Source organism: Molossus molossus, unplaced genomic scaffold (genome assembly GCF_014108415.1).
Source record: "Molossus molossus isolate mMolMol1 unplaced genomic scaffold, mMolMol1.p scaffold_m16_p_7, whole genome shotgun sequence".
Classification (NCBI taxonomy): domain Eukaryota; kingdom Metazoa; phylum Chordata; class Mammalia; order Chiroptera; family Molossidae; genus Molossus; species Molossus molossus.
Window position 1 is genome coordinate 25,446,915 of NW_023425401.1, and position 25,406 is coordinate 25,472,320.

Below are 25,406 nucleotides of genomic sequence, written 5' to 3' on the forward strand. Positions count from 1 at the left end.
ATAATTCTGATTCCAAAACCAGAAAAAGATGCTACAAAGAAAAAAAACTACAGGCCAATATCTCTGATGAACATAGACGCCAAAATCCTGAACAAAATATTAGCAATTCGAATCCAGCAATACATAAAAAAAAAAAAAATTTCACCATGACCAAGTGGTATTCATCCCAGGGATGCAAGGCTGGTACAATGTTTGCAAATCAATAAATGTGTTACATCACATAAACAAAATGAAGAATAAGAACCACATGGTCATATTAATAGATGCTGAAAAACCAATTGACAAAATCCAGCATCCATTTCTGATAAAAACACTCAGCAATGTGAGAATAGAGGGATCATATCTAGACATAATAAAGACCATATATGAAAGACCTATAGCCCACATCATACTCAATGAGCAGAAACTAAAAGCATTCTCCTTAAGAACAGGAACAAGACAGGGATGTCCACTTTCGCCACTCTTATTTAACATTGTACTGGAAGTCTTAGCCACAGCAATCAGACAGGAAGAAAAAATAAAAAGGATCCAAATTGGAAAGGAAGAAGTGAAACTGTCATTGTTTGCAGATGACATGATTTTATATATAGAAAACCCTAAAGACTCCATCAAAAGTCTACTGGACTTAATAAATAAATTTGGCAAAGTAGCAGGATACAAAATTAATGTCAAGAAATCGACGGCATTCTTATACACCAATGATGAACTCACAAAAAGAAAAACTGAAAAAACAATCCCATTTACCATCACAGCAAAAAAATTAATATTCCTAGGAATAAACTTAACCAAAGAAGTAAAGGACCTATTTGCAGAAAACTACAGTTCATTGAAAAAAGAAATAGAGGAAGATATGAAAAAGTGGAAGCACATACCTTGTTCATGGATTGGAAGAATTAACATCATTAAAATGTCCATATTACCCAAAGCAATCTATAGATTCAATGCAATTCCCATCCAAATACCAATGACATATTTCACAGAACTAGAACAAATACTTCAAAAGTTCATATGGAACCAAAAAAGACCCCGAATAGCCATAGCAATCTTGAAAAAGGACAAAGTAGGTGGGATCAATACCAGATATCAGGTTATACTACAAAGCGACTGTAACCAAAACAGCCTGGTACTGGCACAAGAACAGGCATATAGACCAGTAGAACAGAACAGAGAACCCAGAAATGGACCCAAGGCAATATTCTCAATTAAATTTGACAAAGGAGGCAATAGCATACAATGGAGTGAAGACAGCTTCTTTAATAAATGGTGTTGGGAAAATTGTACAGCTACATGCAAAAAAATAAAACTAGACCATCAACTTACTCCATACACAAAAATAAACTCAAAATGGATAAAAGTCTTAAATGTGACCCATGAATCCATTAAAATTCTAAAAGGAAATTTAGGCAACAAAATTTCGGACATCATATGCAGCAGAATTTTCACTGATACATCACCTAAGGCAACAGAAATAAAGAAGAAAATGAACACATGGGACTACATCAAACTAAAAAGCTTCTGCACAGCAAAAGAAACAACCATCAAAATGGAAAGGCAACCCACTGTATGGGAGAGCATCATTGCCAATGATACATCAGATAAGGGGGTAATCTCCAAAATAGAGTACTCATACAACTCAACAAAAGGAAGACAAAGAACCCAATTAAAACATGGGTAGAGGGGCTGAATAGACACCTCTCCAAACAGGAAATACAAATGGCCAAGAGACATATGAAGAAATGCTCAACATCACTAATCATCAGAGCTGTATAGTACATCAGATGCAAATTAAAACAACAATGAGGTATCACCTCATACCTGTCAGAATGGTGCCATCCACAAATCAAACAAGTGTTGGCAAGGGTGTGGAGAAAAGGGGATTCTAGTACACTGCTGGTGGGAATGCAGACTGGTGCAGCCACTATGGAAAACAAGATGGTGTTACCTCATAAAATTAAAAATTGAACTTCCACTTGACCCAGTGATCCCACTTCAAGGAATATACCCTAAGAAGCCTGAAACACCAATCAGAATGAATATATGTACCCCCATGTTCATAGCAGCACTATTTACAATACTAAGATCTGGAAACAGCCCAAGTGTCCATCAGTAGACAAATGGACAAAAAGGCTGTGATACATATACACAACGGAGTACTATGCAGCTATAAGAAAGAAAGATCTCTTATCCTTTGAGGCGACATACAGAGACCTGGAAAGTAGTATCCCAAGTGAAACAAGCCAAGCAGAAAAAGACAAATACCACATGATCTCACTTATTTGTGGAATATAATGAACATAACAGTCTGAGGAATAGGGTAAACCCAGAAACATGGAAGTAGGATACAGACTGACAACCCTCAGAAGAGGGTGTGGTGGGGGAGGGAAGAGATGAACCACAGAATTTATATGCATGTTCACATAACCAATGGACATGGACAACAAAGCCGAGGATGGGGCAGGGGGTGGGGAGGAAGGTGTCAATGGAGTAAATAAGGAGAAACATCTGTAACAAAATAAAATTAAAAGTATAATAAAATAAATAAAAATAATCAAAGCCATCCTAGGAGGTATGAAGTGGTAGCTCATTATGCTTTTGTTTTATATTTCCCTAATTACTGATGATATTGAACATCTATTTATATGCTTATTCGCCACTTGTATATCTTCTTTGGAAAAATGTCTATTGAAATCCTTTGCCTTCTAATTGAGTGACATTTTTGCTGTTGAGTTGTAGAGAGTTCTTTATATAGTTTGATGTTAAACCCTTATTAGATATATCCAAATATTTTCCCATTGTTTACTTTGTATTTTCACTCTTTTAATAATGTTCATTGAGGCACAAAAGTTTTTAATTTTTATAAAATCCAATATATTTAATTTTAAAAATTGTGGTTGGTCATGCTTTTGATTTCATACCTAAGGATTAATTGCCAAATTCAAGTTAATAAAAATACCCCTAAACTTTCTTGTAAGAGTTTTATAGTTTTAGTTCTTATAATTAGGTTGTTGATTCATTTTCTGGTGATTTTTGTATATGGTGTAAGGTAGGGGTCCAAGATAATTCCTTTGTTTGTGGAAATCCAGTTGTTCTAGCACTATTTGTTGACAAGACTATTCTTTCCCAATTGAATGGGCTTTGAAACCTTGTTAAAAATTAATTGAACATAAATGTATGGGTTTATTTTTGGACTCTCAATCCTATTCCATTGGTCTATATGTCTATCCTAGTGCCAGTCAGTATACACTGTTTGATTATTGTAACTTATAGTAAGTTTTGAAATTGAGTTGTAAGTCCTCCAACTTTGTCATTTGTTTTCACAATTTTTGGCTACGTGTATGAATTTGACGATCAACTTTTTCATTTTTGCAAAGGGTCTGTTAAAATTTTGATAGGGATTACATTGAATCTGTAGGTCACTTTGGATAGTATTGACTCCTTAACAATATTGTCTTTCTACCTATGAACACAGGATGCATTTTCATTATTAGGTCCTGTTTAGTTTCTTTCAGCAATGTTTTATAATTTTCAGTGTACAAGTCTTGCACTGTTTGGTTAAATTTATTCCTACGTATTTTATTCTTTTAGATGCTATTATAAATATAATTGTTTTATCTATTTCCTTTTTGAATTTTTCACTGCAGGTATTTTATTATTATTTGATCCTCACCTAAGAATACTTTTCCATTGATTTCTTTTTTAGATAGAGTGGGAGGGAAAGAGAGAGAGAAAAACATCAATGTGAGAGAGACATATGGATTGGTTGCCTCCCAAACGACCCCACCCTGAGCCAGGGATCAAACTTGAAACTGAAGTACATGCCTTTGATTGGGAATCAAACCGGAGACTCTTTTGTCCATGGGCCAACGTTCTAACTGCTGAGCCAAACCAGCCAGGGTATTGCAGGTATTTTAGAAACGCCATGTTTTGTTTTTAAATTGGTTTTATAGAGAGTAAGGTAGAGGGGGGAAAAAAAACCCAGTTATTTTTATATGTTAATCTTATACACTACACAGTGCTGAATTCATTTATTAGCTTGAGTAGCTTTCTCTAGAATTCTTTGGGATTTTCCATATACAGGATTATGTCATCTCCAAATAGAGATAGTTTTACTTTTCTCTTTCCAATTTGTATCTTTTATTTCCTTTTTTTTGTCTAGTTGTTCTGGCTAGAGCTACCAGTAAAATGGTGACTAGCAGTTGTGAAAGTAGACATTTTGTCTTCTTCCTGACCTCAAGGAAAAAGTCTTTAACCATTGAATATAATGTTAGTTGTGGGTTTTTAAAAAATGGCCTCTATTGTGCTGGGGCGAATATTAATAAGTATTGCTTTTCAGCTATATCAATAAAATTAACAATAAGAATACTTTGGCGCTCCAGTTTGTATATGATTTCCACAGAGACAAAAGGCTAAGGGTAATTTTAAAATATCTGTATGGCCATACTGTGAGGAAAGGGATCAAAAGCTGGTTTCAATTTGGTTATCCATAAAGAGTAGAATATTGACTAGATTTTAACATGTCCACACTGTGGAATATTTGGTATTTTTATATATTTTTTATATAATAAGTTAGATCCATACATCTCAACCTAGAGGAATATGCAGTATCTATTTTAAAGTTAAAAATATTTCATATAAATGAATACAGCATAAGCTAATATTTATAAAACCAAAACCACTCCCAGTTTTGTGTGTGTGTGTGTGTGTGTGTGTGTGTGTGAGCTTTCTATGAGTGTAAATACGGAAAAGGATACACATCCTGGGTAATAACTGGTTACCTAGAAAATAAGAGGATGAACGCCTTTGGTAATTTCTGTTACTAAATTAAAGGTTATCTTGTATTATGGTATCAAAGCTTCATAAAATTTAATAAATATTTTATTAGAAATTAATGTATAAATACTTCAGGAAAATCCATATGAAATGAATGATAAAAACTTCTGCAATAGCTGGAGAAAGGTTTCTGCGAAGGAAAAAAAAATGTTACCCCAAACAAATTTAGCCAACTGCATACATTTCACTCAGTGCCCATCAAACACAAATGCAGAGGCTAGCATGACAGCAGTCTCTACACGGCACAGGCTGGAAGGAGTGAGCCAGGGAGGCTCTGGAGGGGACTCTGGATTTACAGCAGGTAATCAAGACAGAAAAGCACTCACTTCAAGGAACTCCCAGTTTAAGAGGTTGACTTCTTTTCTCCTTAGTGTTTCTGGGAAATGAAAGCTTATATATTTATTTTTCATGTAAAGGCCCAAATATAAATTAGAATACACTGTATATCATTTTAACATATGTGATTAATTATATCTATGTACAGACCATTTCCCCCCTAATTTTAGGGCCTTGCTGCCACCTATGGGTAAGAATAGAGTATTACAGTTTGCACCAATACTCCAATATACACCAGTGAGTTATGTAGTAGTGAACGTCAGATGTAGCTTGAATTTCAGACATTTTAGATCGGTGTGATTCAGTTCAAACGATATTTATTATTAATACTAAAGAGTGAACTAGGCACTGGACATTTATGGGTAAATAAGCATGGCTTTTATCCTCAAGGAGGTGAGATAAATCTAGAAACATAATTCCAGCTGAGAGAATTAATTTCTGACTTCTGGCTTCCAAAACTTTGAGAGAAACTTGTTGTTTTAAAAAAAGATAAGAAGATGCCTGGCCGGTGTGGCTCAGTGGATTGAGCATCGTCCCATGGACTGAAGAAGATAAGAAGAAATAGAGTAGAAACTGTATAAAGTTTATAAAAACATCAGCCTTATGGTTTGCAAGCTTGACATCCACAATTGGAAGAAAGAATTGGAAAGAACCACTTCTTTCTATCACAGGTGGATTTTCTATGATTAAAAAAAAATGAAACAAGTTTCTTGGCAGCTCTGTTGACTGAGAAAACTCAATGAACCAAGGCAGCAATTTTCAACCATTTTCATCTCATGGCACATATAAACTAATTACTAAAATTCTGTGGCATAAAAAATATATATTTTATTTTTTGCCAACCTGACCGACAAAATAGGTATAATTTTGATTCATTCACACTGGACGGCTGTTGTTGTGTTGATTGTTGTCATTTTTTAAAATTTGACAATCTAAGGGAAAAGAGGTCAGTGCCCCTGACTAAATAGTCAGGTAGTACATGTTTTAAAAATTCTTGTGGCACACTGGTTGAAAATAGCTGAACTAAGAAAAAAAAATAATCAAAACAGACACATGGGGGGGTTAAACCAGAGCTTAGAATCTAGTTTTTGCCAAGTGGCTCTTTTGCACCTGCTATTTCACCTGCAGCCCAGGGTAGCAGCCAGAGGTCAGAGCATCCCCTGCATTCTCAGACGCAGGGGAGAGAGAGGGGGTGCAGGGCACAGAGATCCAGGGTGATGTATAGGTTTGATTCAGGTTTAGAGCGGCCTACTCCCAAACATCCACATGCACAGCAAGACATCAATGTGTTTTTCTCTCGTAAAGTAATTTTGATTGATCTCATCCTAGGGTAAATGCTGCTCTTTAACTGATGATGCATTTTCTCTTGTCAAAGTTTTATATATTATGACCTCTACCACAGTGATTTTAGAATATATATGGTTGATATATATTTCTTATTAATACATTATTTCCATTTCAGTGGCCTTCCTAGAATAGATTGTATAAGTATTGTATTTTAAATGAGTAAATTGTTCCATGATTACTTTGGCCACAATAGAAGTTTGACATGAATAGCTGGAGATATTGAAACATTAAAGCCTATTTCTATATGCTATCTAATGCACTAAGAAATCTATAAAAGTAACCTAATATTTATACTTTAATAATTGATTATTGGTTTTAAAAATAATAGGAAAAAAACACACGAAACAAACAAACACCAGAACTTAGTATTTTTATTCTTAATTCTCTTTAAAATTTTTTATCATTTAAAAAATATGCTTAATCTTTTATAGATGAGTCCAATATAATTTAGTTGAGTTTCCCCCTAACTTCAGTAAAACCTGTGATTAAGATGTGTATTGATTTAGTAATACTTTCATAGACAAAGTTAGGAGAGTATATTTTTTAATGTTGCTCTATATCCACAGAAAAGTACACATGTATATTTAATTAAGCCTTCTTTTATATATTAGAGTTTTCTTCATCTACATGCTACATATTTATTTTTGACTTGTTTTTAGGTACTTTACCTTGTCAATAACCATAAAGATATATTTTGAGGTGTTAATCTTTGTTTCCTTTATTTTTCCTTCCTTTCTTTCCTTTAGTGGTTCTCAACCTTCCTAAAGCCACGACCATTTAATACAGTTCCTCGTGTTGTGGTGACCCCCAATCATAAAATTATTTCCGTTGCTACTTCATAACTATTTGCTACTGTTATATCTTAGGCAACCCCTGTGAAAGGGTCGTTCGACCCCCAAAGGGGTCGCAACCCACAGGTTGAGAACCGCAGCTTAGACTCTCAAGGTTTAAGTTCAGGAGAGATAGTATTTGAAGAGTGAACAAAATACCTTTGGGAGAAAGATGACAAAGACAGTATTATGTTCCTTTTTACCTATTGCGCCACACAAACACAAAGACCCATAGGTACACTCCAACCAGACTCCTCTAAATTTGGAAAAAGAAGAAGAGAGACAGGTGGGAGCAGAATCCTTAACAGAGTGGCTCAGGGCAGGTCTATGCAGAAAGCCCAGGATCACCCTGCAGAAAGGTTTCAAATGGCTGTGAAGCAGCAGTAAGCTGAGAAAACCCAAGGATCCATGATGACCAAGGCAATGCCTCCTGCAGGGGATAAACAGAAGAGCAGAGCCCCACCCTGCCAAAGCCTCACCACTGTGCAGGACCCCCACTACCTTGACAACACCAAGGCCACAAAGAAGCAGCACTCTCCTGTCTTCTAAGAACCTCTATGTCAAACACAGACCACACACATTAATAACCATTTGTTATATTGATGTTAGGTTTCCTCATTCTGCCTTGCCACACACATCCCATCGTTTGGTGACTTACTAGAAATTAGGCATGGTACCACATCCCTCACTTTATCATTTCAGGTGAGAATAACATAGTGACCCTTCAGTGGATGCTCTTTATTTTTACTGAATTCTGCGAGCTATTCAAAATATACAGTTATGTGTATTATCTCAGAATTTGCCATGTATTTGCTTCACATTTTGCTAAACTGGGGGTGTATTTTTCATAGGTTGCTATTCAGGAATGAGGTTATTTGTGGGTTAGATATTTTACATTTTGTAAATTTTTAGTGCCAGTACATAAAAGTAAATAAACCAGAAGTATATGGAGACATGATGAGTACAAAGTGATCTCTGTCATAACACCTTGGTCAAGAGAACGATACTGCAACCGTCCTCGTTAAGCTCCTCACCCCACGAAGAGCTGGACAGCTTGACCACAGATCAGATTTGGCTACTTCCTCATTCTTTTTTCTTTCTCCCTTTAAAATAGCATACTTTCCATACATGAAATGGACCCTTTTTGTGTATATTTCTGAGAGTTTTCATAAACATAATTGGTATGCACCTCCCTCTATAAGCAAGATATAGAACAGATGTACCCCCAAATGTACCTCCTTGTTCATTTGAAATCAACAACTCTTATGTGCAGCCCCTGGCAACTATTTCTCTGTTCTCTGACCAAATAGTATTGCCTTGCAATAATGACACATAAATGGAATCATACAGTAGGTAGCCATTGAAATCTGTCTACTTTTACATAACAGAGTGCAATTTGACTAATCCTTATAAAAATGACATATTTATTGCCTGTTCAGCAACACTGTTTTCCAAACACAGCCTGCCAATGTCACTTGCTTACAAGAAATAAATCATATTTAACATTGGGGAGAAACATATAAAGTTTATTAAAACAGTTTGACAATTACTATGTAGGTACAAATGAAGATTAATGGGTGCAACAGTCAGGGAGCATAGCGAGCAATGAATGTGACACTCTGGAGATGACTCGCTTTTCTTGGCATGGAATTTATAACTCCTTTATCACTCGAGTGTATTGCAGCTGAAACATGAAGAGGATCTTTCCAGTAAGAAATAATAGGAAGGGAAGTTTAGGCAAAAGAAACAGTATGAATAAGGTTATGGTAGTGTGAGAACATGTGGTACATTTCAATGTCACAGAGCAATACAATGCAGTCACAGAAAGGAGTGTGCATCAATCTCAATTTCCTAATACAAATACGAGACGCCTTTATCATCTGATATTCTGTAGTCTAGATATAATGCCACCAAGTTGTGTCATGCTTAGAAAGTGTAATTGGTATAGATTAGACTGTGACTTGAAAAACAATGCTCAATGGAGTCTTGAGACTATGAGGAATTAACTCAGTGTTTTGTTGACCTCATAGGCAATTAACGTTAATTGGTAATGATTACACATCAACTTTGGCTTTGTATTTTATATATTTGAGGAGAAAATATTACAGGACAAAGCAGTTAAAAAAATTTTTTTTTCCTTTATTGATCTCAGAGAGAGGGGAAGGGAGGAAAGAGATAGAAACATGAATGAGAGAGAACATTGATTGGCCGCCTCCTGCATGCCCCTCACTGGGGACTTGGCCCACAACCTGGGCATGTGCCCTAACTGGAATTGAACCTCTTGGTGCATGGGTCCACGCTCAACTACTGAGCCACACCAGCGGGGCCAAAGCAGTTGTTTTTAAAAAAATTTTTTTTTATCCTCACCCGAGGACATTTTTCCATTTTTTGTACAGATAGAGTGGGAGGGAGAGAGAGAGGAAGAGATAGAGAGAAAGAAACATCGATGTGAAAGGGACACATCGAGTGGCTGCCACCGCACGACCAACCAGGGTCAGGGACAAACTGCAACCGAAGTACGTGCCCTTAGCGGGAACCGAACCCGAAATCTCTCCGGACCGCAGGCCGACGCTCTAACCGCTGAGCCAAACCGGCCAGGACCAAAGTAGTTGTTTTTAAGTAGGTTGTCAGGTGTCCTCATGTATTGAAGTCAGGTCGCTGCTGGGGTTGCAGAAGCAACTCTGTCTTTTGAGACCAATAATGGGTCTTATTTCTAACCTACTGAATAACTCTGTCCACTCAGACCCCTGACCTCCCCTTCCTTATCAGCGTAATTCATACTTCTACTATACTCGATGTAATCCCGCAAGTACTTTTCCAATGTCAATGCCTCAGTCACTGAGACATCCTCTTTGGATAACATGTTCATCTACACAGTCATAACTCAGGACTTCACAGTTTGCTGGGGTGGCAGATGAGAAAGTAAACTTCCTGCGGGGAGCAGAAACAGAGCTGTGAGAATGCGAAGTACATGGAGCTATGGAATCCTCGGTGCATGGGCGACCTCACCCCAGTGCTAGAAACGGCAGGTGGGATCCGGCTGGCAGAGAGGATCACGAAGGAGCAGCGCACAGACTGACCTCGCTGTCCACTAGAAGGGCTGGCTGAGCCACAAGCCAGGACCCGCAGCTGGCTCCAACGTGTGGCAGGAACAGACAGAAGTGCAGGATTGGCCGGCCCTTCCTGTCCCGCTGCCCAGAGCTCTGTATGCCTTGACTCCCACTTGCCGCAGCAGTGCGACTGGAGGTGCAGGGCCCTGGTGTCTCTGGCCACGTGGGCGGTGGGAAAAGGAGGGGGCTTGCTAGCGGGGGACAGGAACGCCACCTGGTGCGGAGGTGAGCAGCTCTGACTCAGATGATAAGGAGTATCCCAGAGCATCTTTATATCCCAGTGTTATGACCAAGCCTGACCAACGACCACCCCCCTGGCTCCTGCTTTTAGTTTCCCATTTCATGCTGGCAGATGTTGCCTCCTTCCTGAAGTCGTGGTTTGTTTGGTTTGGTTTGGTTTTTGCTGATATCCTGCTCCCTAAAGTCCCTTTAATAGTCTTGAAGAAACTTCTATTAGATCTTGTCAGTCATCCTAGCAGCAAGGCAATTCTAATTAGCAAGAAGGACAATTGGATACTGATTCTGTTGCTATCTCTCTGGCTACAGTAAATTGATACCTATTGAAGGAAGACCCTCCTGCCCTCAACTCCTTCAGTCTAGGCAAAGACAACATAGCTGATACACAGTGCAGAAAACAAACAACAACAACAACTGTTCATTGATTGTTCCTCCTTACTGTAGTTCAGGATTCATACCGACAGGAATATTAAAGGAAAGGTAGTTTGTTCTTGTTTTTCTAAGTTCCCTTATATTTTACAAAAATTAATGTCTTGAGTTTTTACTATAGACTACATATCTCCTTTTTAGCTTTTACATAAATAGTATTGGCATCTCTCTAAGACAAGCATTGTCACTTACAGGTTCTAAGCGCCTATAAAAGTAAAATTAGACAATATTTATACATTTAATCAAGTAGAGATACAAGTGGGAGTGAGAGGAAACTAATGCTTATTAAGCATCTTTTATATTTAACAAGTATCATAAGGGCATGAAATATTTAATTAAATAATACTCATTAAACTGGAAGACAGTTTCAGTTAAAGTATGGTAGAGTTATTTACAAGTCATCAGCAATAGAAATACAGAATATTTATCTTTGAGATGTGATAATAGAGAACATCTTAGTTTTATAGTTTTATAGTGCATGCAAATTATAATGGAGTCAATTACTTTTTATATTGTGATAGTTACTAGTATCATCATAGAATTATAACTGATATTTCATTTTAATATAAAAATAAAATAACAAAGGTAACAAGATCAGTTTTCATTGAAACACAAAATTATACCATTATGGTATTTTACATCTGGCTCTCTGAAGGAGATAGAAGAATTAACTCTAAGTCAAATAGGAAGAGTTAGTTAAAAATACTTAACATATTTCTAATTGTCAGACATAAGCTGAATACTATGCGGGTACCCAACAACAATAGCAAAAAAGGAAGGAATAAGAATAATGAGTTAAAGTATTATATAAGACAAATGAGTAAAAGTATTATAAGGTCCAAACAGTGATAAAATACTAGTTTAAAGCCTATTAAGTAATTATGCTGTAATCTCTAAGTTAAATGTTAAAGGAATAGAAAAAGTATGTATAACCCCAAAATAATAGAGCGGGGGAAATTTGAAAATAAACACACAAAATAAAACCCCCCAATAAACTAAAAAAATATATGGATTAACTGAAAAGAATCAAAGAAAGTACCAAAATCAGAAAAAAATAAGATGAAAAAAATAGCAACCAAATCATAATTTGTTAGATTTAAACAAAAAAATATTCGTAGCTTTATTACATGTAAGGGGTATAAGTATGAGAGAGACACATCGACTGGTTGCCTCCTCCCACAGGACCCTGACCAGGGCTGGGAATCAAACCTGCAAGCCCAGGTATGTGCCCTTGACCAGGAATCAAACCCCAGACCCTTCTGTCTGTGAGCTGGTGCTCTAACCGCTGAGCAACACTGGCCAGGGCTTGGCCTACATATCTTAATGTCATTGCTTTCTTCCTGTAAATTGTCTGACACAGCTTTCTCATTAATTTTAAGTCACCCATTATTTTTGTTTCAGCCACAGTACTCAAAAAATTTTGGCCCACATAAATACTTATTTAAATAAAAAAATACAATAACTATTACTAAATATTTCAATTTCTTAGGAAAGTTTAATTTAATTATAAGATTATAAAACACAACTGTGCTGCCAGTTTGATACTTACTCTATTGTTTTCAGAAATTAAGAATAAGTCATGCTGTCCAGCTGGTGTGGCTCAGTGGTTGAGCATCAACTTATGCACCAAGAGGTTGCTGGTTCTATTCTCAGTCAGGGCACATGCCCAGGTGATGGGCCCAATCCCCAGTGCAGGGCATGCAGGAAGTGGCCAGTTGATGTTCTCTCTCATCGATGTTTCTGACTCTCTGTCCCTCTTCCTTCTTCTCTCTCTAAAAATCAATACAGAAAATGCGTACCTTGGTTGCAGTTTGTCCCAGACCCTGGTTGGTCATGCGGGTGGCAGCTACTCGGTGTGTCCCTTTCGTGTTGATGTTTCTCTCTCTCTCCCTCTCTTCTTCTCTCTCTCTCCCCCTCTATCTGAACAGAAAAATGTCCTCAGGTGAGGATAAAAAAAAATCAATACAGGAAAAAAAAATTAGAAAAAAAGAGTAAGTTATGCTGATTCATTAAAAGAAGCTGATTACTGTTTAAATAATCAGGTTGAAAAAGGACTATAACATATCTTTCTGCCAAGAAATTCCAGGAATCTTTGCATTTTATACTCTGCTTCTAACAATGAGCTATACACTTGATTTTAAGAATTGAACCTTAAATATAGTGATTTGTTATTTGAAACCCTTTTCACTTAATTCGGAATCTGTCCTCTATCATCTATAAAATCCTTTTATTACAGTTTGTTAGTGGTACATGCCTATTTTATTACTGTCTGGAGTGGAAACTGCCACTCATAGGAGCAACTGTGGCTCTAAGAAATAACAGACAGGAAATTCAGCTCCCTGAAGCAAGACTGGTGATTTTCTTTGGTAGTTAAAGGGGAAGAAAGAGGCATTTTCAAAGGCTTCATTTTGTTGGAAGTCTTTCATTAAAACCCTTGTTCAACATGACATAATGTATAAGAAGCCATGTTTCTTCAACATGTTAATTTTTCACTCTCCTTTTGCAGTGAATTATATTCACCTGTTTGCTTCTTCTGAGGTGTAGTTCCTTTCCCATCCATATTAAGTGTCACAACATTTAGGGTAAAACTGAGATGTATATGTATATATAGATGTATATATGCAAAAATGCATATATGAGCATAGTTATCATGCTTACCAAATGATGCTCATAAGTAGTCTATTTTAACACCACATATCAAAGTTTTCAGTAAAACCTAAAATTTAATAATAGCTCCATTTATCAAGTGAATACTGTGTGCCAGGAATGGGCCAAGTGCTTTTCATTCACTCTCCCTGTTAATCCTTAGCACAGCCCTAGGAGGATGCATTTATCTCCTGTGTTACAAAGGAGAACGCAGACATGCACAGGGTCCAGAGCTAGGATTTCTAGAACAGATCTGCCCGAACACACAGTCTGCATTCTTTTTTTCATATATATTTTTATTGATTTTTTTTAGATAGAGAGGAAGGGAGAGGGGGAAGAGAGATAGAAACATTGATGACAGAGAAACACTGATCAGCTGTCTCCTGCACCCCCCCATACTGGGGATCAAGCCGCAAACTGGGGATGTACCTTGACCAGGAATCGAACCGGCGACCTCTCAGTGCATGGGTTGATGCTCAAGCCAAGTTGATGGAGACTCAGATATGGTGCCTGCCTGTCGGTTCTGTGGTGGGAAGGGATCAGCAAAGGAACAATGGCTTCTGCCAGCTCTGTTTTCTGGGAGAAATCTCCTCCCCACCCGGCTCAGCTCTTGCCCTGATGCCAGAGAAGTTAGTTCTTCCCCATATGCCTCTGGTTCATTTCAACCTGCTGCCCCAATGCTGGAGCACAGAGGGAGTGAGTCTGAGGAAGTCCGTGCACTGGCACTTTAAGAGGAACTGCCTGGGACTCCAGCAGCCTCTGTGTCACTCCGCCAGGATCCCCAGCCCAAAGAACAGGACTTCTCTTCCCAGCGCTGGAACCCTGGGCTGAAGGGTCTGGTGTGAGCCTAGAACTCCTTGCTCCTCAGGGGGTACCTCCACAGCCAAGATATCCCTCCAATTAAAAACCGCCACACATGGGTATGGGACCAACCTGTTCCGTTTTTCTGCCCCTCCTACCAGTCTCCATGTGGCTTCTTCTTTAATTCCCTAGTTGTAGGACTTTGATTCAGCCAGATTTCAGGTGGTTCTGAATGATGGTTGTTCTGTAGTTTAGTTGTAATTTGATGTGGTTGTGGGAGGAGGTGAGTACCATGTTTTCCTATGCTGCCTCTGGACCCCCACAAAGTCCAGGTTTATCTTTACAGTGATGAACATGTTCTAAAATTAGATGTAGTGTTTCTACAGCTCTGTAAATATGCTAACATTCATTAATTATACACTATAAACAAGTAAATTTTATGTTATGTAAATTACATAACTATTTAAATAATGAGTTTGCATCCAGTAAAATTCTGACTTATTTCAAAGTGGATTAGGGTGGGTGTTTGAGACAGCTGGACAAAAATTAAATTTACTGACCTCTATTACATTGTTTTGTAAATCTAACTATTTATGGCCTAAACAATAAACATTACTTCTCCAATGGTATCAAACATTCCTACCATAGTTATATAATTTAACTAATTATATATTACAAGTTATAATTGTGAGGCTAAAAATGCTTTATGATTTAGAAAAGGATGGTAACATAAATCATATAAACAAAAACAGGAATGTCACACAGCTTTCCACCTGCTACAATATTTTATTGAAGGCTTCTAGAAGAATCTAAATAACATTCAGATATAATCATGACTCTTGCTAGGCAGCTATTTTAATCATGAAGGTATTTGATAATATATATTTAAGATGCAAACAGTATTGTTTATGTCTATGAATGGCAGTTGAAAGGGAAAATACACACTTCTAACTATGCAAAGGAACTTAAATATTCCAATCTCATTTTAAATCACATTGTGAAAAATATTAAATTGACACAACTGATTAAAATAACTATTTTTAAAAGTTGATTTTATTGTATTAAATGACTGAAACAAAACCTCTGAAACGTAACTTCTAAGCCTTCTGTGAAATATTCTGATCTGTAAGAGAGGAAAATTGCTTAGCTGCTAAAGCTATGTCACCATGTTGCAGTCTGCGTAGTTCTGCATGGCTGATTGACACGTAATCAGTTTGTCAACCTCTATGAATATGAATTTATGTCCAAAAGTAAACTTAATCAGGGATTAAACCTGTCTACTCTACTGAATATATCCAAGAAATGTCTTTGGAGTCAATGATGTTGAGATCTGTTTATATAAAGGGCTTGCTTTCTAGTTAATGGGTGAAAGATTCATTAGAAATTTTTTTCCTATTGTGGCAAAATATACATAACACAAATTTATCATTTTAAGCATTTTAAAATATATAGTTCAGTAGCAGTAAGTATATCCACACTGCTGTGTAAGAATCATCACCATCCATCTCCAGAACTTTTTCATCTTTCTGAACTGAAACTCTGTCTGTACCCATTAAACAATAACTTGCCAATGCCCCCTCCTGTCAGCCCTTGGCAACCACCATTCTATTTTCTGTCTATGAACTTGACTGCTCTAGGTACTTCATTTAAGTGGAATCATACAGTATTTGTCCTTTGGTGATTGGCTTATTTCACTTAGCATAATGTCTTCAAGGTTTCTTCATGTTTGTAGCTTGTATTAGAATTTCCTTCCCTTTTAAAAGGGAACAATATTTCATTGTATGTATATTATACCATATTTTGTTGGGTTTCTTCCACATTTTCGCTATTGTGAATTATGCTGCTATGAACATGGATATAGAAAGATTCATACTTATAACCAGCATTCATGACAGGCATGCAGTTACTCTCTCCCAGCTTATTCATATTATTTTCTAAAGGCATGCCACAACAAACATAAAATTCACAGTTAATGGATGTTCTCAATAAATTTTCTTTAACATAGCAAATTTCTAGTTGACTCCTCGTTAACAAAAAGGAATATTCTGTTGTTGAGAGCAATATGTCTGTTTCATTTAGTGTCTGTCTGGAAGCAATGGTTTCCCCAATATACACTCAGGGCCAGAGCCAAGGCGTTAATTTGTAAAGTTCAAGTATTGAGCTTGACGTCATCCTCTTCTCCGATACTATTTCTCTGACTCCCCCAAAAAGATGCATAAGGAGAGAGCAAGACTCTCTCATTTAGTAAAACATACATAGACCAAGAAATCCGTACATTATATAAATGTGTGTGTTTTTAGTAAAGGCACTCCAAATTATACTGTGTATTATAATAGGATAATGCGGAAAAAAAGATATACCTTTATATAATAACAATATATAAGAAAAAGTATAATTATGTGGTTTTGCACCTTTGTTTTATTAACAACAAACTATTATATACATTCGCATTACCTACTCTGTGCCAGACATTTATCTAAGCTCTTTTCCAGGCCCTTTTCCCACACCACCTCCACAGGCGTACACTTTTGTTTCTTAAATTCTATGAGGGAGACATAATTACTCTCCTTCCCACTGTACTGAAAAGTGAGGTTAGGAGGAGTGAAGTGTGCCATCCGAGGTTACACAGCCAGTAAAGAACTAGCTGCTATTAGCAGATCTCAGATTAGAACCCAGGTGTCCTGACTTCAGGGTTTATGGACTTAGTCACTGTGTCTTTCTGTCCCTTGAATTTGGGGTCTCGCCCATACACGGTCATCATTTTGGAAATGAACCTGACAAGAACGGAGTTGATTTTTACCCCAAGGAAATCATCATTGGACATTTTCTCCTGATAGGCTTCTCTTTTCATTCAAGTTATATTGTATTTATTAGCTCTTTTCTTCTTCCCTCAACATTCCTTATTATTTCTCTCTTGGCAATATTTACTGCATTTTACAAGTACTGTCAGTATTTATAATTAGGATACCAGGCAGATATTGTTTTTTTCTCTCTTTCAAAAATAAAGTTAAAAAAAATTTTAGTCTTATACCAATTTTTATGCACCCCGCTAGATATATGTTAAAACAACATTTTTACACCTTATTTGTTTATCACCAAGCCCTGTAACTACTTTTTTATTCAGTATATCCTTGCAGACCCAAAGCTCGTTTACATAAATTTTCCATGGAGATTTGAAAAACAATTCAAGTCGGTTTCAGGTTTTTGGGTTTTTTTTCAATCTTAACTCACCTATTTGGAGGAAAATTTGTTCTGTGTCTATTGTAAACTCATAAAGTGGTATTCAGCAATCACAAATGGAGGCAGGAAATGAGACCTACTATGATTTAAATTGCATGCTCAGGGTTTGTTAAAAGTTAGGTAAGTGATGCTGTGCTCCAGGAAAGTATAAAAGTTGACTGCATGTCTACAGACATTGCTCGATAATAAATTTACCAAGAACCTGTTACAATTTAACCCTGATTCTAGCCACTTCTTTATTCCTGGTGATTTTACAAATATACTGAGAAAATTAATGTTTATTTTTCTGTCCCACTTTTATTAGGGCTTTATAAGCTGAAACCAAAGATGTGCACTAAAAATCTCCATGATTTCATCCTGCTCACATTAAATTATTCTTCCACAATTAGATTTTAAGATAAAAATCACCTGCCTACCCCCACGAAAGTTATGTTTCATTTTTGTTCTAGATGATTGGGTGCCTTCTCTGAATGTAAAAGGGGTCCCACACAAGTTTTGTGCACCACAAATAAATTTCTTTCCAAGATGGTGCATCTGCTTTTGAAAACAGGTTTTAAACTTTTTTTCTTTATTGGAGATGGAGAGAGAGATAGAAACATCGATGAGAGAGAATATCGATTGGCTGCCTCCTGAATGCTCCCCACTGGGGACTGGGCCCACACCACACTTGGCCCTGACTGGAATTCGAACTGGTGACCTCTTGGTGCATGGGTCAACGCTCAACCACTGAGCCACACTGGCCGGGCCAGGTTTTAAACTTTTAAATGACAATTTCTCTTTCAAATAAAATAATTATCAATGATTTTAAAAGTAATTTATCTGTGTATTTAGGCACCTCCTGTCTTTAGCACCATGCCTAGTCCAAGCTTCATCCTACAAATCTGTATAGGCAGAACTCTGTCCTGAACCCTGGCACGCAATGGGAACCCGGAACTACCTCTGTACCCAGTGTGCTCTTTCCCCTCAGCTGCAGGCTCTGAGGGCAAAGTTCCAAGTGGAGAATAAGGGGACTCTAGAACTGAGGCTGCCAAAGGAAAACTAGGGGAATGAGGTTTTATTTAATAACATAGTGCAGAATCAGCTTTTTAAAAAGCTACTACACATCTGAAGACAACTTCAGCTTGCAGACCATCCCCAAGGCAACCTTGGGCATCATGTGACCTAATCCTGAGTCACTGGGTCACCACTGGACCACTGAGAGAGCTCTGAGGATCATTAGTCAACAAATACACAATGACTGACTCTATGAGTTTGGAAAATGTCTAAATAACCTCCCTTCCCTTTTGAAAACCTGTCACAGAAGTAGAGGAAGAGAACAGCTACTATTGCAATATTTTTATCCTTCGTCTCTGGGGCCTGAGGTGGGAGGAGCAACTTCTGAGAGGCATGTTCGCCTTTGGGGAGCAAGCAAGCAACCCGATTACCAGATTAAAAATTAATCTGCAGGTCTGATGGGGCACTGCCCCTTTCAACAGAATTTTGTGACTTCTTTCATTGGAGGGCCATCTGAATAGTTTCTAGGATTACCACGTTTCCCTGAAGCATTGGTTCAAACAGCCAGAAACCAAGTGCCAGTCTATATCCTGGGAGCGTGTCCCCTGGATGTGCGAGTGCTGCTGACACCTAAGGTCCCAAAGCGGGAACTCGTGGGCGTACCTGTCTCCTGGGGCAAGTTGGGCGTGGCTTCTTAGCTGGCAAGCCGGGGCTGGGAGGGAAGAGACACCAGGCTCCTGGCGTCGTCCCTGGAAAGGTTCCAGTGCAAGGACAATCAGCTACGCCGAAGGCCGAGCAGGAACAGACTGAGAAAGTGCTGTGATAGGAGGGCTTAGTGGCTGTGGTGGCCCCATCCTCCCTGCACCCACAGCCGGGGCTCTCGACGCATTCGCCCCTACCCGTGGCAGCAGCGATGCCTGGAGGAGTTTGGGCGCTGGCGCTGGCACTGATGCTCCTGGACCCAGGGAATGGTCGGCGAGGTAGGGCGCTGGGGATGGGAGTGCAGGGGTGACGCCTGGACCTTTGGGAGAAGGGGCTTCCAGGGTGACATGTGGGGCATCCTGTGCATATTTATGGCCGTTTCTCATATTTGTCCCTCACCGACTTCTGCTCTGTCCACCTGCGTCTTTGGTCACTTTACAGCCTTGCTGTTCTTCAGTTTTCCTTATTGCGCAGTAGGTTGCCTCCTCTTCTACTTTAAGATCCTCGGTTCTGATTTTGTTCTATTGTTTCCTGCTGATATCCTGCTCAAGACTCCTTTAATTTAACGTAAGAAACTTTTCCTGAATATGTGAGGTATCCTAGCTGCAATTGGATACGAATTATATGAAGAGTAACATTCAAACTACGGGATTTCCACCGCACTCCTCAGAGGAAATAATTAATGGATTAACATTTTAGTCCTACAATAAATCAGCTTAAATTTTGTGGTATTTTTGTATGTCTGTTAGAATCCGTTTTTATTACTGTAAAAGAGATCTCTACTGGGGGAATAGCACCCCTCCCACTTCTTTATCCACGACAAAGAAAAGTTTAAAATACAATGAAATAGACTTTCCACTGAAGACGAAGGCCAAAGGCTGAAACTGCGTTTCCCGGGCTGGAGCTGAAACACCAAAGACGGCTGGCTGGAGCAGGTCCCCGCAGGTCCCCGCAGATCCCCGCAGATCCCCGCAGATCAGCCCGGAGCCGGCGATCTCGCAGCGGGACAGAGCGCCGGGCACCGTACCGGGCGGGGTGGGCGGGCCGACCGATGCCTGGCGGGGCAGAGCCGAGCCGAGCCACCCGGCTGGAGAGGGGTCGTCCTGGGGTAGCCTCACTGCCTGCCGTTTCCACAGCAGCCCCGGTGTAGCACCATCCAGTTTCCACAGCCATGCTGTATTACTGTTGGGGGGTTTGCACTAAACAAACTTTCCTTCTTCACCACACCCCAAACTGGGGATTCCTGCTGGCGTTTAAACTGGCGCCAACCTTCCGTCGACATTCCATGGCACCCCAGGTGGTGCTCTGAAGCCAGGAGCAGATCCGACGTCGTCCTAAAACCACTCCTCTGGCGCCTGTGCAATCCCTGTGCTGGGCTTGTCTTCCCAGCACCAAGGGTCTGGGGAGCTGTGGATTGTGACTAATTGAATTGAACTTGAGATTAACAATATTTATAACATCTTGCTTGTTGGCTAGGTATTATTATTGTTGTTGTTATTCCTACATTTCGGAGAGGGTAAATGTTGCTTTCATGTCAGCCTTTGGATGGGAAATCCTGGAGTGACAGCCCAAATCCTCTAAGGCTGGTGCCTCATACAAGCCCTCACTATTTGTAGATGCAAAGGGAGGAGGAGGGAGCTATTGGAATGACAGTTGTCTAGAATCCTTCAGTCTTGGGTAGAGGTGCAATGAGAGGGTAAGAGTCTAGAATGTGAGGCTCTCAAGGGCAGAATTAACAGTCATCTTCCCTTATTGGAATACTGACTGTGTGATTCAGAATTGTGGCAAATAGGGTATAGTTATGACAAATAGTGATGGACTCCCCATCTCGTGTGGCTGGGATGCTTCTCATGGCCTAAACATCTGTGTCAGAGATCACTCTGGAGCACTGAGAAACTGCATCCCAGCAAGACCCGATACCATGTTTGCCTCGGGTCACGTTAGCAGCTAGAACAGACCATGATCGAAACTTTTTAAGAAGTGGGAAGTGGTGGTAAATTCAATTGTATGGCCAACACCAAAATGCACCCAAACAAATGTACTAGTCTATACATATTAATATGTATGTTAGGTAGATTTGCTCCTTCAAATGCACAGTTGTGCCAGACAAACAATATTTTGAAAAAAAGCAAGTACTCTAGATAAATGGACCATTTAAAACCCAGTAAAATCTCTGGACACAAATTATTACAGACACACAATATGCCAGTATGTTGATGCACAGTGATAGCTCCAAACACACCAAACTTTTGAGCATCTTGATTTTCTTGTCTAAAAAAACAAGCATATGCTAGGAATCCCATGCCTACTTCAACTTATATAGGGAGATGGACCTGGTGAAGAGATTGAGCAGAGAGAGAGAGAGAGAGAGAGAGAGAGAGAGAGAGAGAGAGAGAGAGAGAGAGAAACTCATGGACACAGACAACAGTGTGGTGGTTGCTTGGGGGAGTTGGGGAAAGGTAGAGGAGGCTATGGGGGGATAAATGATGATGAACAGAGACTTGAATTGGATCAATGAAGACACAATACAATGTACAGATGATGTGTTGTAGAATTGTGCACCTGAAACCTGTATAATTTTGTTAACAACTGTCACCACAAGAAATTCAATAAAAGGAAAACATACAATGTCATCAAAGAAAATATTTCTTCAAAGCAGCAAATTTAGAGGACATGTGGGAACTACAGAGGCACTTAGAAAGGAGAAATACTGCACAAAATAAACAAAAAGGTATTGACTTTTTTCCCAAGACAAAAATTCTGTTGCAAGGAGATCAGAGAAAACATTTCAATAATTCATGTAAACTTCACTAGTAATCTCTTTTTAAAATATTGTCCTTAGTTTCTAACCAGGTGAAATATTCTGGTATTGACAAGATTTTAGAGTTATTTCAAAATTAAATGAAATGACTGTACATCCCCTATTCATACTCATTTTATAAAATATTTATGTACGTTGACAGCTTGAGATTGTCAAAGTCACGAGAGCCTTTTAGATCAAATTCTTCTTGTGAAATTTAAAGCTGGTGGAACAAGAGACAAAAAGAAGAGGGGCCTTTTGTGCTCATTTCTAAAATTTTTTACTAAAAATATTATTTTGGGAGAGCTTTTATCTTGCAAAACAATACCTTTTGTACAATTTAATTGTTATAACTAAAAAGCAAGAAAATGATAATAATTTTGATATGCTCCACTTGTGATATTTATTTGCAAATTAATATCTCAAATTTTCTGTGCTCCTTATTAAGTTCAGAAACTGATTTTGGTTTATTAATGATTCTGTAACCTAAAATTATATATTAAATATTTGAGAGTTTTATTCAGATTAATGTATTTCACAGTGAAGTACTTTAGTAATGACTGATATTTTAATGTCACATTTCTATTTCATAGATATTGTCTTTATTATAGTGTTTTCCTTAAAAAAATATATCCAATATTTGGAGATTTTCTACCTACCATGTCAACAAGGTATTCTAGCACGCAAATAACGGTGGTTCCTTGTGTTTCTTATTATTTGGGAATCAGGAGCAAAGAAGAGCTGTATTTCTAAAGTAATACTGTTTTCGCTGCATCCTCTATGCTGGGAAGAGGAGCTTTATGTTTGGCCTTTGTAGATTTGAGAGAAAAAGTATCTTCCAGGCCAACAGCTGCTCAAAATGGCTTCCCTAAAACAACTACAGAAATTTCCCTTTCTCCTTGGTATTTTCTTCTCATTCAAAACTGTTCCCCTTCACCCCATTCCTTTTCCTGTGCTTAGTAATAAAAATGGACTCCAACAGTTTATCTTTAAAAACTTTAAAATCTTTATATTCTTTCCTGCACTAAAGAATGCAGGAAACATCCGTAGGAGGGCACTGTACAAAAATTAGATTGGCATCAAAAGATTGGTTTAATTTATTGTTTTCTGTGACCTGGCAGAAACGGGGTTTGGGGGGCACGTGGCTACTGCAGAGGAAAGCAGGCCATGGAGCTCAGTGATGGCATTCAAACCTAGAGGATCATTCTCAAGAAGAATCTTTGTAGGGCCTGGAATTTCAATGGGTAGAAATAAATAAATCCTAATGCAACATCCATCAGCAGTATTGTATGTCGAACTTATCAGTTTATAAAGTATATAAATGCCAAACTGCTATGTCCTACACCTGAAACTAATATATAGTATGTCAACTGTAACTAAAAAATAAATTTTATAAAACGTATCGCTTGCTCAAATTACATAAAGTTCTTGAATTTAAGTACATTTTAAAAAGGCAGTCTAAAGAGTTTGTTGATTGGTTTATTGTATTTATGAAAAATTCAAGGTAAGTCATCTTTAACTATTAAAAGACCCTGGCGTTTCAGACGGGCTTTATGTACAGTTATAGGTTGATTTGATTTATTTTTGTTTTGGGAATCAATTTTCATTGAGTACTGAACTATTTTAACAAAGAACACACTTCCATAAAGACACCTATCTTTCCATCCTAGCTCAGGAGTGCTCTCCCGGGGGGCACCGGGTACTTCAGAACCCTCACAGAAGTGTCCATTTTGACTCACTGCACCTCCAGCAGTCAGCCACTCAAGACCTGATATGTGACCATTCCCTTGCTGCTGGATGGTATCGATTTCTCATCTTCGACAGACCTGCTGAGATGCCTACAAAATGTGTCGAGGTATTTTAACTCACTATGAACTATATGCTCTTTTTCTTATGTATTTTTTTCATGGGAGGATTGAATCTTATTACAACCAGTTTATTTTCCATGCTGACTTATTATTTTAATTTTGTATCAAGATTGAATTAATCTGGAGTATTCCCATATCCTTTATTATGTTATGGAATAAAGATAGTAATCGTATTTTGCCCATTTGTGATCTTAGAACTTTTTAATGGATATTACATGGTTAAAATAAAATAAGAAATAAAATAATGTGACAATAAATAATAATATATAAATAAATAAATAATATAATATATACTACATATAATGTTATTAGGAAGTAATTTTCTCCTTATTTAACTCGTATTTGTCTTATAATTTTTAAATTATTTAATCTAATGATTGATCTTTTCCTTTGCTCTTAAGCATGGAAATAATAATATTAAGAATTACATTCTGACTAACAATTATTGAGTCATTTCTATGTAGAAGTGTGCCATATACATTATTTTATTTTATTTATTTTTTATCCTCACCCGAGGACATTTTTCCATTTTTTGTTCAGATAGAGTGGGAGGGAGAGAGAGAGAGAGAGAAACATTGACATGAAAGGGACACATCGAGTGGTTGCCACCTGCATGACCCAACCAGGGCCAGGAACAAACTGCAACCGAGGTACATGCCCTTAGTGGGAACCGAACCTGGGTCTCTCTGGACCGCAGAGCTGACACTCTAACTGCTGAGGCAAATCGGCCAGGGCCATATACATTATTTTATTTATACTTCACAGCACTGTGAAGTGGGGTATTACAATTCACCTAATACAAAAGCAAAGGATGTTAAGTGCTCTAGGTCCTGCATTTAGTAAATGCCTCTGTTCTTTCCAAATCATAAAGTCTCTCATTTTTCCTGGGTTAATTTTCTATTTAATTCTACTTTCCATCTGAAACGGATTTTGAAAATTGGCTTCAAGTGAGACTTTAACTTCATTTTTTCCAAATTTCCAACCAATTGTTTTCTCCAGATTTTGAACAATCCTTTCCTTCTCCCCTGACTTTTTTTTAAAACATCGATAGGCTGCCTCTTGCACGCCCCCCACTAGGGATCAGGCCCACAACTTGGGCATGTGTTCTGACCTGGAATCAAACTGGCAACCTCATGCTGCTTGGGTTGATGCTTAACCACTGAGCAACACTGGCCGGACCAAGCTATTAGATATTTAAACAAAATTTTAAAAATTAGATTGATAGCACTGGCAGGTT

The 25,406-nt window shown here is 38.1% G+C and overlaps 1 protein-coding gene across 1 annotated transcript in view; it reads left to right on the forward strand.

Annotated features, from left to right (window-relative positions):
* The window catches only part of VWDE (von Willebrand factor D and EGF domains), a 120,177-nt gene that overhangs the window by 26,939 nt on the left and 67,832 nt on the right, over positions 1-25,406 (forward strand). Inside the window, exon 2 of the mRNA XM_036247431.1 lies at positions 23,972-24,156. Coding sequence (XP_036103324.1) covers positions 23,972-24,156 — 185 coding nt within the window. The remainder of the gene's footprint in view (positions 1-23,971; positions 24,157-25,406) is intronic.